Source organism: Chinchilla lanigera, unplaced genomic scaffold, assembly GCF_000276665.1.
Source record: "Chinchilla lanigera isolate Chin_1 unplaced genomic scaffold, ChiLan1.0 scaffold00041, whole genome shotgun sequence".
Classification (NCBI taxonomy): domain Eukaryota; kingdom Metazoa; phylum Chordata; class Mammalia; order Rodentia; family Chinchillidae; genus Chinchilla; species Chinchilla lanigera.
Window position 1 is genome coordinate 18326043 of NW_004955442.1, and position 16169 is coordinate 18342211.

General features: G+C 56.2%; 1 protein-coding gene across 1 annotated transcript in view; it reads right to left on the reverse strand.

Annotated features, from left to right (window-relative positions):
• Nucleotides 1-1020, reverse strand: part of Tbx1 (T-box 1) — a gene marked incomplete at its 3' end in the record, with an annotated part of 6389 nt that extends 5369 nt beyond the window's left edge. The window contains 1 exon segment of the mRNA XM_013517961.1: nucleotides 901-1020. Within this exon segment, the coding sequence (XP_013373415.1) occupies nucleotides 901-934 (34 nt within the window).
• Nucleotides 1021-16169: the final 15149 nt, after the last annotated feature.

Consider the following 16169-nt stretch of genomic DNA (forward strand, 5'->3'; position numbering starts at 1 on the left):
CCGGGCCCCCCGACCGCCCGGACCGGCTCCCCGGAGCGCCAGGCCCGTCGGCAGCCCCTGCTCTGCCGCCCTCCCGCGTTGTAGTTCTCTTTTCTCGCTCCTAGACTTTCCTTTCCCAATTTTTTTCTTTACCTTTGTCTCCCTCATTTAACATTTTCCTAATCATCTCTCCTTCTTCCAGTATCTCCTTAGTTTCTCGTTAGTTCTGTTTAACTTTGTCTCCTTCTCTTTTTTCTATGTCCCTGTCCTTTCTTTCCACTTTGTCATCACTCTTTGTCTTTCTTTCCCTTTCCCTCTTTTCTTTTTATTTCTACATGTTCTCTTATTTGTGTTGTTTTCTTCTTTTTTTAAATAAAAATAAAAACTGGAGTCTCTTTTGTTCTTTTTTAAAAAATTACTGTCTTAAATTTTTCCTTCGTTTTCTCTTTTTCGTTCTTGCTATTTCTTTTTCGTGTCTTTTTTTTTCTTTCCTATCTTATCGGGTTTTCTTTCCTTTTCTCAATTTCTTTTCCTCTTCGCCGCCCTCACCATTTTTGGTTTGGTTGGTTGATTTGGTTTTTGTTTTTCCTCTTTCTTCTGTGTTCCCTGACACTCTGACCGTCTTTTTCACCATCTCTCCTCCCACCTCTCCAAGCTCACGGCCACCTCTGTTCTCTCTCTTGCCTCCAGTCTCCCTCTGCCTGGCCTATGTCTAGGTTCATGCTAATCTCCAAGCTGCTGGGTCCCCAGGCTGGTGGGTGGACAGGCTTTGGGGGGAATGCCAGGCCTTCCTCCCTGCCCCAGCGTCCCAGCTGCGACCGTGGAACCCACCCCACCAGGAGCTCCTGTTCACGGTGAGGCTTCAGGCAGCTGGGGCAGGGGGCTGACGCAGGCCGGTGTTGACGCGGCTAGGAGGCTCACCTTCCATGTCCCTGGTGACTGTGCTGAAGTGCATCCCGGCCGGGGATCTCGGCAGCCGGCGAAGCTTCGCCTGGTCGGAGGACCCGGGGCCCCGGTGGGCGGTGCCCTCCGAGGCCTCGGCTGCAACCAGAGAGGCGATGCTGAACGCACTGGCCCGGGGAGACAGCGGGCTCCGCGCGTCCATAGGCGCCCGGCGGCCTGGCCGGCGCCGCCTCCGACTGCGTGCGCCCCGCCGCACCGCGCCCAGCCCAGCCCAGCCCACGGAGTCCGGGGGCGGGGGCCTGCGGTGCCACTCAAAGCCGCGGGCCCCAGGCCCAAGGGATTATGGCGTCATGGGCCCCCCACTGGGACCAGTATCGGTCTAGGGGCCCGAAAGGGTGGAGCACCCTGGAAGTTCGGGGACCTCCTGCTTTTCAAGCTCTCTGCCCCGCACCTCTGCACATCCGCTTCCAGGGCCCTCAGTGACCAACGCCCCTTGAACATCCCGCTGCTCCTGCCGTGGCCCGGCCTCCCTAGGTTTGGCTAAGCCGACTTTGGCTTCTACAGCGGAGAGGCCGATTTGCCGGGAGCACCCAGCCTGGGGTGGCAGAGAGCTGATGCAGCTCCGAGGGGCAGCCTGGGCCCAGCCCGGCCCCTACCCTGGCCCCTCCCGCCTCCACCTCCTCCTCGGCTGCCCCTGCACCTGGGTGAGGAGAGAGCAGCTCGGGTTCGCAAGCAGCCAGCCACGGACAGATAGCCCCCGGGCCGCGGATTCCTCTGTTCCTTCGCGCGGTGGGACAGGACCCAGCCCAGCAAATGCCCCACAGACCCCTTAGGTCTCCTCGCTGTCGTAGCTGGGGACCCGAGCCTGGGGACGACGCCCAGGCCGCAAGCAGCCCAGGAGCCCGAGCGTCACGCGCTCCCGCGCGCGCGCCGCCCGCCTCTGGCCAGGACGCTTTTACATCCGGAGGGTGGGCAGTGCCCGCTCCTCCGACCTCCCCGCTCACCGGCCGGGTGCAGGGAGGGCCGGGGGCGGGGCCTGGCCAGCTAGGGAGAGGAGGACACGTCGGAGAAGTTCAGGCCACACCGACTGGTGCTACCCACTTGCCACCCCTCAGCCAGCCTGCCCACCAGGGAAGGCCCAGCTGCCCAACTAGGCCTTCAGCCCCAGGGCCTGTAGACTCTGGCGTCTTGATGCCAAGGCCTGACTTGGCCTGTGTCTACTATCTCTGGGGCCTTCTCTGACCCATTCAGCATGTCCATGCCCTTTTTCAGGGTCTGGCCAGCTGGGTGTCAAGTCTGTAACCTCTCTTCATCCCAGAAGCCTCCTTCACCCTTCACTGGCAGTCAAAGCCTCTATTTCCAAGGCCTTTCTGGCAGCGACCTTGTAGGCCTCTGGCTGTGCTTGCCTGGGATGGGGGAGGCAGGGAAGATAGCCTCTCCCAGTGCTATTACAATCCCAGGGCCTCAGACCCCAGGGTATAGAGAGTTCTAGCTGGGAGCCAAGAGGGCATGAGAACTGGGGACTAGGAGACTGGGCTGCAGCAGAAGGGACTCTCTCTAGCCGGAAGTCCAAGAAGGAGCGTGAGGCCACGCGTGCAGAGGTGAGTGCGCAGGTGGTGCTGTGTGTCTGGGGTGTGGTGTGTATTCCTATATGTCCAGTGAGCTCCCAGCCTGCTCCTGGCCTGCAGCTGGAACCTTGTAGACTAGGTCAGGAAACAGAAGCTGTCACCAGGGCATTCTTCAGGCCCTGAGTGGCCATTCAGGACCCTAACATTGACAATGACCTGTGTCACTCAGTGACTGTCGTTTAGAGGGTGGAGGGGAAGGGTTCAAGGAGGGGGGTAGTTACACTTCCCTCTTCCCTGAGGAGCGCCAGTCCCTTGCCTCCAGGACCCCAGGAGGTACTCCCCGGATTGAGGGGAGAGGCTGCTGAAGACAGGTGGAAAGGTGTTGATGGGTACAGGTCATGGTAGTGAGACAGGAGGCTTGGCCAGTACCAGAGGTGCGGAGAGGGCAGAGCAGCTGTGGGCCTTGCAGGCTGGGGGGTGGGCCATGTGTGGATATGGGGTGGGGCTTCTGCATGTGTTATGTAGAGTGCCCAGAGCCCCAGCAAGTGGGGTGTCCAAGATTGCATCCAGTGTACCTGAGGGAGCGGTCCCAGTGTGTGCACAGCAGAGGCCGAGCGAGATGTGAGCCCCGTGAAGACGAACAACTGAGAAGGAGAAGTGAAAGTGAAAAGCCTGGAGGCATCCCAGTCTCCAGGTCAGCCCCTTAGGGCGCTGTCCGGAGGCCCCCAGAGCCCCCCCCCCGTTGGAGGTGGTGGGGGAGCAATCCTCCTAACCCCCCATTAACCCTTTTGTGTAGGCGCGAGACCTGCAGGGCGAGCTTCATCCGCACACTCACCAGAGCACTGGGCGCAGGTTGGGGGGAAGCCTGGGGAGGAAAAGAGCGCTGGGAAGGGAGTCCCACTCCCGCAGCTCTCTCGGTGGCTGACCCACCATAGCAGCCGCGGATACTCACCCACTCGGTCGCGGAACCTCGAAAGCCTCAGCTCAACCCCGAGACCCTCGGAAACCCTCGGTTGAAGGGACTTAAAGGAGCCTGAAACCCTGGAAGCTCGAGGCTTGCAAGCCTCCAACCCACAGCTGAGCCGCAGTCTCCACCGAGCACCCGGCAGGGCCCCTGGACGTTCCTTCCCTCCCTTGGGCGCCGCACCACCCCGTCTGGGCGCTTTTCCGCGCTCCGCCGCCTCCCGGCAACCCGGCAACTCGCCTGCGCACCTCTCCGCTGGCCGCCGCCCCACTCCCAGTGCCGGTCCGCAGCCTGGAAGATGCACACCCACCCACCCGGTGGTCCTACGCCCCGCACACGCCGGTTCCACACAGGAACAAACACGGCACCTCACCCGCGAGAAGTGTGCGTCCCAACTCACCTGGACCGGTGGCGGCTCCCTTCCGCCTCGCTCCCCCTGCCGGCCGCGCCTCCATTGCCGCGAGGTAGGAGGCCTGGCTGGAAGCGGGCTTTGCCCTGACCAGGGGGTCGTGAGCTGCTCGGGGACTGACTTCTTAGCGCGTCGTGCACGGCTGGGGCCTGGGCTACTCGATTCTCTCCTCCACATACCGTGCAGAGCGAGGACACGACACGCATTTCTTCAAGCGGGGAGCGGCGAGGTAGGGTCCCCGATGAGGCCATTTTACGGGCCCTAAAACCGAGGCTTGGCTTTGACACTGGTAGCCACAGGTCAGGGGTGGAGACCAGAAGCTTGGATGAGTGAAGGAGGCTGGAAGGGTGGGATGGACTGAGGACACCGACAGCTTTTGCTTTGCCCTCTGGGCTCTGCGCAGGGTCCATTGTGGGCGCTTGGCTGCGCCCCACCACTGCCTCTGGAGTCCGATGCCCCGACTTGTCACCCCTTGGCTGGACATCTTCAGAGTAGGAAGTGAAGCAAACCTAATTTCCGAAGTTGTCTCCTCAGTGTGCAGGAGGCGGCCCCTGGAGAATCTTGGCTGCTCTGCTGCTGCCCAGCTCCGCCTCCCCTGGGCACACGTGGTTCCCTCGGGGAGCCTTGGGACAGGAGCCCTCACACCCACCGACCCCACTCCTCACTTCTCCGCCATTGCAAAAATGGTGCCGTGCCCACCGCACAGAATTCACTCAGTGCCACGCTGTTCCCAGTCCTGGGAGGACCTGCGCACTCCCTTGTGTCTCTAGCGGGCTCACAACCCACCCACTGATCTTTGAGCTTTCTGGCTCCCAAGAGTAGCTGCGCAGTGCCAGCGCTCCCCAGCGTTAGTCCCAGGCAGGTCCTCCTTGGGATCCAAGCCGATGTCCCTGGGAGAGACACCTGGGAGTGCGGTGGGGACCGGGGACCCTTTCTCCAGAAATCACATTGAGGAGAGGCAGAACCAACCTGAGTCCCACTAGGCGTGTCCCCAGGTAACAAAGGGAAGCACGAAGAGGGGCTGGGCTTCACGTGACCCTATTAGTTCGTTTCAGGAATTGCCTCCGGTGCCTGCCTGGACTCGGCTTCAGAGTCTTCCGAAGAAAGCCTGTCCGTTCTGGGAGCAGCCGAAACCCAGCCTCTCTGCCGCTGTCAGCAGTTCTGCCCCAGGCCCCAGCCTAGGATGGGGCTGAAGTCCTGGAGTAGGCAGGGCCAGGGGGCAGCCTTTGAGGGAGATGGGAGAGACAGCCTTTCAGGCAGGCTCTGTGCTCTTTCCCCTCTGTCCCTAGCCCACTGGCGAGTGCTAGAACAGCAACCCAGGGCCCTAAGGTGCACTCCATTACCCCTCACAAAGACAATTGACCTGATTTGTGAACAAATGAGATGTTCCAGGTGACCCTGAAAGGCAGAGATGAGTGGAAACACCAGCCCTGGAGGCAGGTGGGTGGGAGCCACTTTGCTGTGGCCTCTTTCCCCTCTTTGGTTCTCAGCGACTGGTACTTTATGGGTACTGGGGAAGGAGCAGGCATAGGTGGCTTTTGTGGGGCCTATTCTCTGGGCACCTTCCTGTAAGAGGCATCACTGGCCAGCACCGCATGCACTTATACATGGTGGGTTTGCACACCTTCTGGAGGTTTTAGGTCAGAAGTGGGGAGCTGTGGGACTTCCAGTGTGCCTGGAACTGACAGCAGAACTAGGATCAGACCTGGAGCAAGGAAGGAGATGGGGCAAGAGCAGGAACAGTTTCCTTTGTGTGTGTGTGTGTGTGTGTGTGTGTGTGTGTGCACGCACGCACGCACACTTGTACCTGCACTGGGGACACTGCCTGGTGTAGTTAGAGAAGTAGGCAGCCCTTCTTCCCTAGCCAGAGGTCTCCCTGAGACTCCACTCCTCCCTACCTGTGGCTCACATAACCTTAACTGCTCCTTGATCATTGGCTCCCCCGACTTCTCTCCTCTCTGGCAGTGGAAGTCCCTGCCAAGTCCACCCTTGTCTTCTTTGGTATTGGATCTTTAACCAGAACTGCTGGGGGAAGGTACTCTCTGTCTGGACACTGGGCACCATTGGGTGTGACAGATAGGCTGTCTAGGAGCCCCAGACCCACAGTGGGGTTCACATGGGCTGGGAGGAAGTCTTCCAATAAGCCACAGCAGATAGACCTGACCAAAGTCTTGGCAAAGACTAGGTAGTCAGGGACAGTCTCATGTGTGTACTCTGGTGGCTTGGCCAAGATACCCAGTGGGGGGTGAGATGACGTGTGGTCAGATGGGGCAGATCCTCACATCCCATCCACAGCATCACCTGGGACTCTTCCTGGGCCTTAGAGCTACCTTGTCTCAGAATAGAGCCTGACTCACCTCAGAATCCAAATGCTTGGATCCTGGGGACTGACGACTGCAGGATGGACATCATAAGGGGAAACAGATTTAAGAGAAGAAGATGTAGGGGGAGATAAGTGTGGGTAGAAAAGAAGACAGAACAGAGAGGCACTTACCCCTGTGACCCCAGCCTCCTTCGAGCTGAGAGGTAATGGGCCAGGGTCTCCACAGCAGTGGGCAGTTTGGCCTCTTGCCTCCTGTCTGCCCAGGTCCTAGCTCCTCCTCCCACTATGGAGTCTGTGATCTGGGACAAGTGCCCAGGAGGACAGAGGGGGAAATTTAGGGAGAAGGATGTCAGACCAGATGGGTGATAGTGCCCCTACGCCCCACCCCCGACCTTTTGGGGCACCAGGGCCCCCTGAAGCCTGGAAGTTCCCACAACTCCAGAACAAACAAACAAACAGACAGACTGATAGACAGCCAGGCCTTGGGCCCCTCTCCGATTTCTGAGCCTGTTGATTTAGCTGCCCACTTGGCGGGAGGACCCAGCCACATGGGGAGCTGGCTGTCTATCTTCTGGCCACACTAGCCCCTCCACCCCAGGTGCTATCAGGCAGAGGTGAGGCAGACCCCCAGATGGCCTATACTCAGGCCAGAGAAGTGGCCAGACCTCTGCCTGTGAAGGGGGCAGCTGAGAAAATCAGCCCTTGCTAGCCATCTCCTTCCTTGTCTATGCCATAACAAGGGGAGCCACAATGTCCAGGGGAAGATGTCTGCCAAACCCTTGGAAATGTGTCATCTGAGGATGGGCCCTTGTTGACAGTCCCCTCAGACTTCTTCAGTCTGCCTGGGACCCCAGTTGGATAAGACTCCCCATACTCAGGTATCCACATATTTGAAAGCATGGGTTTAAGTGGTCATATGTGAACATACCACACACATACTCAATATGTATATTTGAAAGTGTGCGCATATGCCTACATATGTGAGCACACCATAATACTTGTGACCATGGCCATGCCTGCATGCATGTATACTGGACAAAGACACAGAAATGTGTATAGGCATACTCAAACTTGTGTGAGCATGGGTACGTGCATACTGTACACACCCCCACATGCAGAAGTGTGTACATTCCACATGTATACAGATACAAATGTGCATATATGCGCAGATCTGTCACTTAAAGTGGCCACTGTAGCTTGTCTGCAATGGTACCAGTACTCATTTCAGTATGCAGTAGACCTTTGGTTGGCTTGACTTGGATGAGGCCCACCTAGAACCTCTCTGAAGTAAGAACAAAACGTTTCAGGTCATTCATGTCAAGTTACTTCCTGAAGGTGAGATACTCAGGTGATGGTCCTCAGGAGAAGGTATGATTAGAGGGGCTGAGGTCTTGGATACTGGATGCAGGAAGGGTCTCTTATATGGATCTTAGTCAAAGAGCAGCCTTTGGGGTGAGACCACCTGGGAGGCCACTTACCACACTCAACCCTAAGCCTTAAGTTTGGCTTAACAGTAAAATGCCTGGGAAACTCTGAGAAGTAAGAAACTGGACAGAGCTAGAGGCAGAAGAATGGTGGCTAAGCTAGTGACATCAGCGCGTTTGTCCATGGGTGCTAGCAAGGACATGAAAGCAGGCTCCCTGTAATCATTGGATGTGTTGGCTCTCCTCTTAAAGATGCTTAAGTAATTTAAAACAAACATCATATCAAACTTGGACTCTCATTAAGTGTTCAATTAATTCAAATTGTCCACTCATTCACTATGACAGCAGAATGTGACTATTTGGAGAAACTGGAAATCCAGTCCAAGTGCAGTGGAACCTTATGTGCCCCCTCCCATGCCTCATGCTCCTCTTGGTCTACTCTGCTTTTTATCAGAGCCTGTTGGGCTACTAGACTGTCTCCATTAACTAGACCCAGGCATAGGTGTCCCCGTGGTGTGGCATTCAGAGCCTGTGTGCCCTTTCCCATGGCAGGCCCGCCTGAGCTCTCTCCCCTGCTTTGGAGGCCAGCCAAATGCCCGTGGCTTCTCCAGGAAGCCCTCAGGCCTGGGGCTGAAGGCAGTTGAGCTATCCCGCCCGGGGCAGTTGGCAGAGACACTGCTGTCGTAGCAGAATTGGTATGAGGGCAAAGCAGCATGACAGGAAAAGCTCCAGCAGGAGGCTTCTCTTGGGGACCTGAGGAGAGGCAGATGGGGACAGAGGCCTGGGAAGAGCAATGGAGGCACCCAGACTCCTTAGTGGCCCTGTCTGCTCCCCTGCTTCCCAGTGGTTGCGCTTGTCGGAAGGCAGAAGGGAGCAGGAAGTTGGGAGTAACATTTCATAGAATAGAACTCCTTGAGACGGGGGCCTTGTCCTGTGGGCCCTGTGGACCCAGGAGGAACCAAGGGTAGGGATGTGGCACTTGTCTTGAGGTAGGGCCAGGAGTGAGCCTCACCCTGTGGTGCTCTGTGTCTGGGGACATGCGCCGGCCTCTCCACGCCTCAGTGTTTTCATCCAAGAACTGGAAAGAGTGGACAGAGCAAGCTCATGTCGGTTCGCACCATAACTCCTCAGCTGATGTCACCATTCTTGCTGCTGGGCCTCAGGGGCCACCCTCAAGTCCCAGCTGGTCCCACAGTACCGTGAGGAGGGTGGCTGTTGCCTTCATCGCTCCTGAAGAGTCTTCAAGCCTGGCCTCAGGCTTATTTTAGGGGCATCCCAGCTCTGCTCCCCAGGAATCCCAGTAAGTACCCTCAGTCTAGCGTCCTCATTTGCCCATGTGCCCCAACATAGCCTTGATTTCCCCAGGTCCAAGAACGAGGCCCCAGCCCCACCCCAGCCCTGACAAATCCCTTCCCTCCTCCGAGGCTTTGCTGCACCAGGTCGGAATTTCTCAAAAGCAAACAAACAGGCAGGCTCAGCATTGTGGTTTCCAGAGCTCAGATTCCTCCTGGGTCTGTCTGCACCAGTCCTGCTGGCTGCCTTGTAGCAGGATAGACTGGGCTATCAGCTGAGGCCAGGCTGCTGGCTGGGAAGTGAAGCAGGGGCCTGTGCTCAGAATCTTCAGTCTACAAGAGCATTGGCCAGCCCAGTTCCCTCCCTACACCTGGCAAAGACGGCAGGAGGTCTGAGCAGGAGGTGACTGGGAATCACTGAAGGGACTGCAGCTTGTCAGCAATGCCTGGTTGAAGCACAGTGGGCAGGGCTTGGGGTGCAAAGGGTGAGGGCTGCAGAGGCTGGGGGGCTCCAAGCAGGAATGGGCTGGCTCGTGGCCTTTGGGGGAGGTGACTTGAGGTGGCCATCAGAATGGCAGTGGTGTTGCAGGGCCCGCATCAGGGCAGGGTATGGGGGCTTCGTGGGAACATGGGGGTGGGAAAGACAGTAGGGGCGGGAGGGCACCTCCAGGGGCCTATGAGGCCAGGAGGGAGGGCTGAGAGAGGGCGGGTGGGAGGGAGGGGGCTCTTGCCAGGTGGTCTTAATCTCCTCAGTGAAATAGGAGTCCTGGGGGCGGGTGGGGGAGATGGGAGCTTGAGACAGCTGCGGGAGGGGGACCGCCCAACAGTCCAGAGGCCCAGGCCAAGAGTCCCTGCCTGCTGGGCCTTCTCCCTGAGTCCATCCCTGGACTGGTCCCTGGGCTGAGCTGGCGCTGCTACCCGCCCCTCCTCCCTCAGCTCCTTCTGCCTTGCTGGGAAGATGTCAGTGGCCATGAGGGGCTGGCCTGCATGTTCATATATGGAGGCCACCTGGGCGGGCTGTGGGCTGGGTCCATTTCACTTCTACTGGAGCTCCCTACTTGGGTGTCCACTAAGCTGTTGAAGGCTCTGAGGTAATGTGGGGGTGAGGAGGGGTGCAGGGAGGAGGGAGGGATTCCTGGAGAGATCTGGACCCCTCTGCATTGCCTAGCCAGTCCAGTACTGGGATCAGAAAGAAAGCCTCACCCTGGCCTTGGTCTCTACCCACTAACGGGACTCCCAGAGATGGGGAAACGGAGGCTGAGTCAGGGAGGGTGGAGTTGGCCTCATGGCCAAGCAACAGGGACAGGAGGAGGGTCGTGGGTGGCATGGAGGCTCTGGCTGCCCCATCCTGCTGAATGGGTGTGTGGCACCAGCTGTGCTGAGCAGCCAGACAGACAGAAGGATGTGAGCTTTCACTGGTGCCCCGAGGCCAGGCCAGCCCCTCCCCCCGGGTATTTGCCAGGACACAGTGGGCGGGGGCGGGAGGCGCCAGGCTGTCTCAGGCTGTGCTGGGAATGGCCAGGCCCCATCTAGTAGGAAGTCAGTCCCAGCCTGGAGAAACTGAGGCAGTGCCCCTGACCCTGTGGGCACAAAGCGGATAGGGCGGGAGCCAGGCCAGCCTGGTGGTCCTGCAGACTCCCTGCACTGCCCATTTTCCTGAGTCCTGGCTCTGCGTGGGTGAAGACCCTGGCCACACGGCTCCTCTATCCTGGCTGCATGCCCTGATAAATAAGTCTTAGGGCTGCTCACCCTCACACCTGCAGACTTGAGGCTCTCCTCTGCAGCTCTTGCCTGCTGTTCGGAGCTGCCAGGGTGATACCATCCCAGGGCACCTCTCCCTTCCAGGCCAGGCTTAGGGTCACCATGGTGCCTGGGACCAGGGAAGGTCGCCTGGCTCCTGTGTGTGGAGCAGCAAGGAAGAAACAAGACATCTTGGTGAGTGTCCTCAAATGCTGCCAAGGGGGTGCCATGTGGGGCCTCACCAGCCCTCAGAAGCCGGGGCCTAGGCCTTGCCTCTGGGGACAGGGAGGCCAGCTCTGCACTTGGGGGAAGGCAGCATGGGCCCTGTTAGCCCTTCTGTCTCCACTGCCCCTTCAATGCTGCATCCGGGGGTGACTGCAAATGTTACCCTTGCTGCACACTCCTCCCACCCAGCTCTGTACCAAGGCAGGATGACTCTGAGTCACTCCCACCTTACTGTAGATTTTTGTTTTGGGCACCCAGAAGGGAACTGAGGACCTTGCGCTTGCCAGGCAGGCTCTGTGCCTCTGAGCTATCTCCCCAGCCCCCATTACTGTAGATTTTTGCTATCACATACTTTTCTAACGTTAGCGATAACCAGCCAGAATCTTTTTAAAAATTTTACTTTTAGAATGTTCAAATCTATTTCTTTAATCATCAGATAAGATTATATGTATTTAGCATGCATAGTACTATGTACTGGAACCTTTTCACAGGGTATGTGTATATTCCTTGGGGAATGGTTAAATCTAGCTAATTAACAGATGCATTTCATTACCTACCTCATAGATAATATTTTTGTGGTGAGAACACTTAATATCCACTCCATTGGCATTTTTCAAGAATGCGGAATATTGTCGTTAATTATAGTCTCCATGCTAAATAACAGATCAAACTTATTCCTCCCATCTAAAGGTAATTATGGATCCTTTGATCAACATCTGCGAATTACCCTGGTTTTCTTTTCTGTTGTTTGTTGTTTGTAGTGCTGGAGATCAAACCCAGGGCTTTTGGACTGAGCTACAGCCCCAGTCCTTTTTAAATTTTTTTACTTTGAGACACAGTCTCCCTTACTCCCCAAATTGCTCAGGATGGGCTTGAACTTTAGACCCTCCTGCATCTGCTTCCCTATTTTTAATTTTTGAAAGAATCACCATACTGTTTCCCATAATGGTTACAGTAATATACTTCCTTAGGGGCTGGGGATTTAGCTCAGCGGCAAAGTGCCTGCCTAGCAAGTGCAAGGTCGTGAGTTCGGTTCCCGGTACCGGAGAAAAACAAAACAAACAAACAAAATATATATATATATATATACTTTCTTAACAAAAGAGTGCAGAGGTTCCCTTTCTTCCACATCCTTGGCAACAACTGTTATCTTTTCTCTTTTTTGATAGTGGCTGTTCTAACAGGAATCACTGTGGTTTTGATTTTCACTTCCTCCAATGGGTGATGTTGAACATTTTTATATACTTATTTGCCATTTATATGTCTTCTTTTGAGAAATGTCTATGTAGATCTTTTGCCCATTTTTAAGTGGGACTGTTTTGTTTATTTGAGTTCTTTGTTTTCCCCCCCTTTTTTTCTGATACTGGGGGATTGAACCCAGGTCTTTCACACTGAGCTACATCTCCAGTCTTTTATTTTATTTTAAATTTTGAAATAAGGTCTTGCTAAGCTACTCTGTTCCCCAGCCTGGGCTCAAATTTGTGATACTTCTGCCTCAGCCTCCCAGAGTGCTGGAATTACCACCATGTCCAGCATTTGAATTCCTTCTATATCTAGGTATTATTAACCCTTCATCAGATATAGAGTTGGCAAATATTTTCTGCCATTCTGTAGATTGTGTCTTTGTTCTCTTGATTGTCTCCTTTGCTATGCAGAAGCTTTTCAGTTTGATATAAATCCTTTTGTCTGTTTTTGCTTTTGTTGTCAGTCTTTTTTCTTTTTCTTTTTCTTTTTTTTTTTTTTAGATAAGGTCTTCTTATGTAGTTCAGCCCAGCCTTGAACCCAGGCTGGCCTTTAACTCCCAGTAATCCGCTTCCGTCAACCTCCGAAGTCCTGGGATGATAGGCATGCACCACCACATCCAAGTTTGACAGTCTTAATTCAAGGCAGAGTAGCTTTCAGTTTAGGGAGATAAAATAGAGCAGGTGATTCCATAATAACATCTGCAGAGCTGTCTTGGGCTGGGGAAGCAGCCTGGGTCTAAAGGAAGAAAGTTCTGTGAGGCAGTTGTTGCTCCCCATAGGGGAGACAGAACACCCTTCTTTCTAAAGACAGTGGGACACTGAGCTACAGGGCATTTTCCTGACTCTGGCATTGGACTTCTGGCTTTGCCTCCCAGGAAGGAGACCCTTCTTATACATGGCAGGACTGGTCTCTGCATCAGCATCTACCCTGGGTCCATCCCAGGTACTGTGGACTCTGGTTCTCACGCCTCTCTTTAGCAGTGCAGGACCTTATGGTGGGTCAGGGAGGAAGGGCGGATGTATAATCCTGCAGCAGTAAAAGACATATCTCAGCTGGGCCTGGTGGTGTGTGCCTGTAGTCCCAGCTACTCAGGAGGCTGAGATAGGAGGATGCTTGAGCCCAGGAGTTTGAGAGCAGCCTGGGAAACACAGTGAGATCCCCTCTAAGGAAAAAAAAAGTCTCAGTGCAGCCCACCAGAGCCTCACAGGTATTGTAAGGAAGAATAATAGAATGATTATTGAGTACCTAGTACGGTGTCAGCAAATTATACTCATGTATACCTTGTACACAGATACACAATTATACCTTCCTGCAATGCAAATTATACTTCCATGAAGGAGCAAGTGTTACCGTATAGGTGCTCCAGGAGCTGGATACTACCCTCCTGACACAAGATGTTACTTCACCCATTCTACATGTCCTGCCTCTTTTAATGTGGCCTCAAGTATCCCCAGCTCTGCTCTCAAGGCTGGATGTCTCCAAATCAGTGCCCAGGTTTTTCCCGATCTCCTGGCACTCCTCTCCCCGATAGCAGTCTCTGGCCTGGATGCAGCCCCAGCGTTGCTCCCCATGGCCAGCGTGGACAGCCAGGATCAAGCGTCTTGGATTTCAGATGGGATGACTCCCCACCTGGTAGCAGCTGACACCTGAGCCCACCCTAATCAGGGGCAAGGGGCCGGGGTGAGTGACCTGGCTAGAGACAGCCACCATCAGAATGATTAGAAAATCCCAATATCTTTTGTCCTGGTGCTAGAGGGGAGACTGAGGCAGAGAACAGGGCAAGGCTGCAGGCATCTACACAAGACCTAATGAGTCTGGAGTCCCACTACGTTCTAGCCTGCCCCTGCCCCTGGCGCCCTGCCTACCCCTGCATCCACCCGCCCTCCCAGGCAGAAAATGGCCATTTCCTCTGGCCCCCGCCCCAGGGAGCAACACGGAGCTGGCAAAACAAACAGGCCGTTCCTCCTGTGGCCGCCAGCTGGTGATGGATGGCCAGAAGGGCTGGCCGTGCTGATGGACAACCGCTCATCATGTGTGGGCCCGGGATGGGGCTGGCCAGGCTCAGACACACACTACTGAGCTAAGGGGCTAGCCTGTGCCCGCCCGGAGACTCTGCTGGCCCAAGATGCCCAAGACCCACTGGGCCTTGCTAAGACTGTCCACTGGGACTCCATCTTTCCATCTGAGTTGTGGGGATCATAGTACAGAACCCCACTGCAGACAGAGGGGTGAGCTAAAGTGACAACATACGTGAGGGTGGGGACCTTCACATTCCCTGTAGCTCTCAGGTCAACCTAGGGTGAGAAGCCTCTCTTTGCCCTCTGCAGTCTGGGTGCATCTGGGGCCCTCCGAAGCATTTATCTACCTGTACCTGTACTTGTGGGCTTGGGGCCCACCACAGCTTCTCCCAGCAAAGCCTGAACCTGCTACTTAGTACTGTGGGTCTGATGGGGGACAGGTTTGGGGGCGTCTGGGGCAGGAGGGAGGCCCTGAAGGGACTGGGTCCCTAGCTCAGTCTGGGGTCGGGTGGGCCTGCTGGGAGGGTCACAGTGTGAGCCACAGCAGAGCAGGGATACAGATGGGCAGAGTGAGGCCCAGGGAGATCTGTTTGGAGGGAGCGCAGGCCTAGGCCATGGTGGGCCCTGCTGTATGCTGAGCCCTGTCACACCCATCTCACAGCTCCTGTGGCTTCCACAGTGGCCATCCTCCAGCCTAAGCTCAGAGCCTGTGGTCCTGTCACCTGTTGGGAGGCCTGAGGGACACCCAGCTGCTCAGCCTAAGGCCTTCAGTAGGATGGGTCACCCATCTGGTGACTGGCTGAAGAGGAAGGGGCAGCTGCAGCCAGGCCTCTGACCCTCTGCTGCCCAGCCCCACCAAGAGCGTGTCTGGCTGAGAGGAAGCTTCCGAGACCCCTACTTCCTGAACCTCAGAGTGGCCTAGGGCAGCCACTTCCGCCCAGAGCCCCCATCCCTGCCCTCAGCTCCTCTAGTTCCAGTCTGCAGCTCCACAATTCCCTAGTGATATGTTTCCTGCTGCTGGGGGCGGGCCGGGGGCGACCCAGAGCCTTAAGCAGATCCCAGGTCAGCAGGGGCAGGAAGCCTGGTGGATGAGGGCTGAGCTGAGGAGTGACCTTCCCTGGGGATGGGGCTGTCCACGGGGTGGGGTGCCTGCAGGACCCATCAGGTCCAGGAGGGCCCACTTGTCCAAGGCCAGCCCTGTGAGGCTGTAGCCAGGGGGATATTCGGATGTACCCATCAGCTTCTGAGCTGGACCGTGGGTGACTGAGTCCCACAGTCCTCCACTGAGATGGGCACTGGGGTCAGCAGGTGATATCAGAGCAGGGAGTGTCTATAGCACTGAGGAAGACTGTGGACGGAGGACAGAAGACAGAGACTGCGCAAGACTGTGGGGGCAAGAGTGGTGAGTCCCAGGGGAGGCACTGCTGAGTTCCAATTGTACCTGCCAGCCTGCAGGAGGTTGTGACACCTCCGTTTCTCATGATTTGGGGGGCAGGAAGTCTGGGGTCTCACCCAGGCTGGCAGAATAGAAGGCAGAACCAGAACAGGAAGTGGCTCTGGACTCCAGCAGTGGTGATGTGGATTCTGAGGGGCCATTTCCTCCCTGAGAACATCCTGTCGGGGCAGCAGGAGGGAAGAGGGCTCCATCCCTGGCTGGGCAGGAAGGACCTGGGGCTCAGCATCCCCTTATGCAGGGCCCTGGGAACTCCCAGTGGGGAATGACCTCATGGTGTATCTGAGCCTCTGGAGCTGAAAGGCTGGCCTGGGTGCCCCCACCCCACCCAGAGCTGCAGGGCCTCCTCCTCAGACTGGGCTGGCTACAGTTTTCATTGCTTTCGTCCTCCTGTGACCTGAAGCTCAGATGCCTGGTCCAGCCTCAGTTCCCCATGTGAACCATGGCCAAGTGCAGGCCTCCCAGCAGAAGACAAGGAATTAAGGGAGAGGTCCTGCCAGCAGCAACCCAGGCCTCACACTTGGCCTGAGCCACCAGGCTGGGTTTGGGCAGATGTCCCAGCTCTAACTACCCCTGCTCCAGGCACCCGGAGGGGATCAGCATCCCGGCACACACACCCTCCCAAC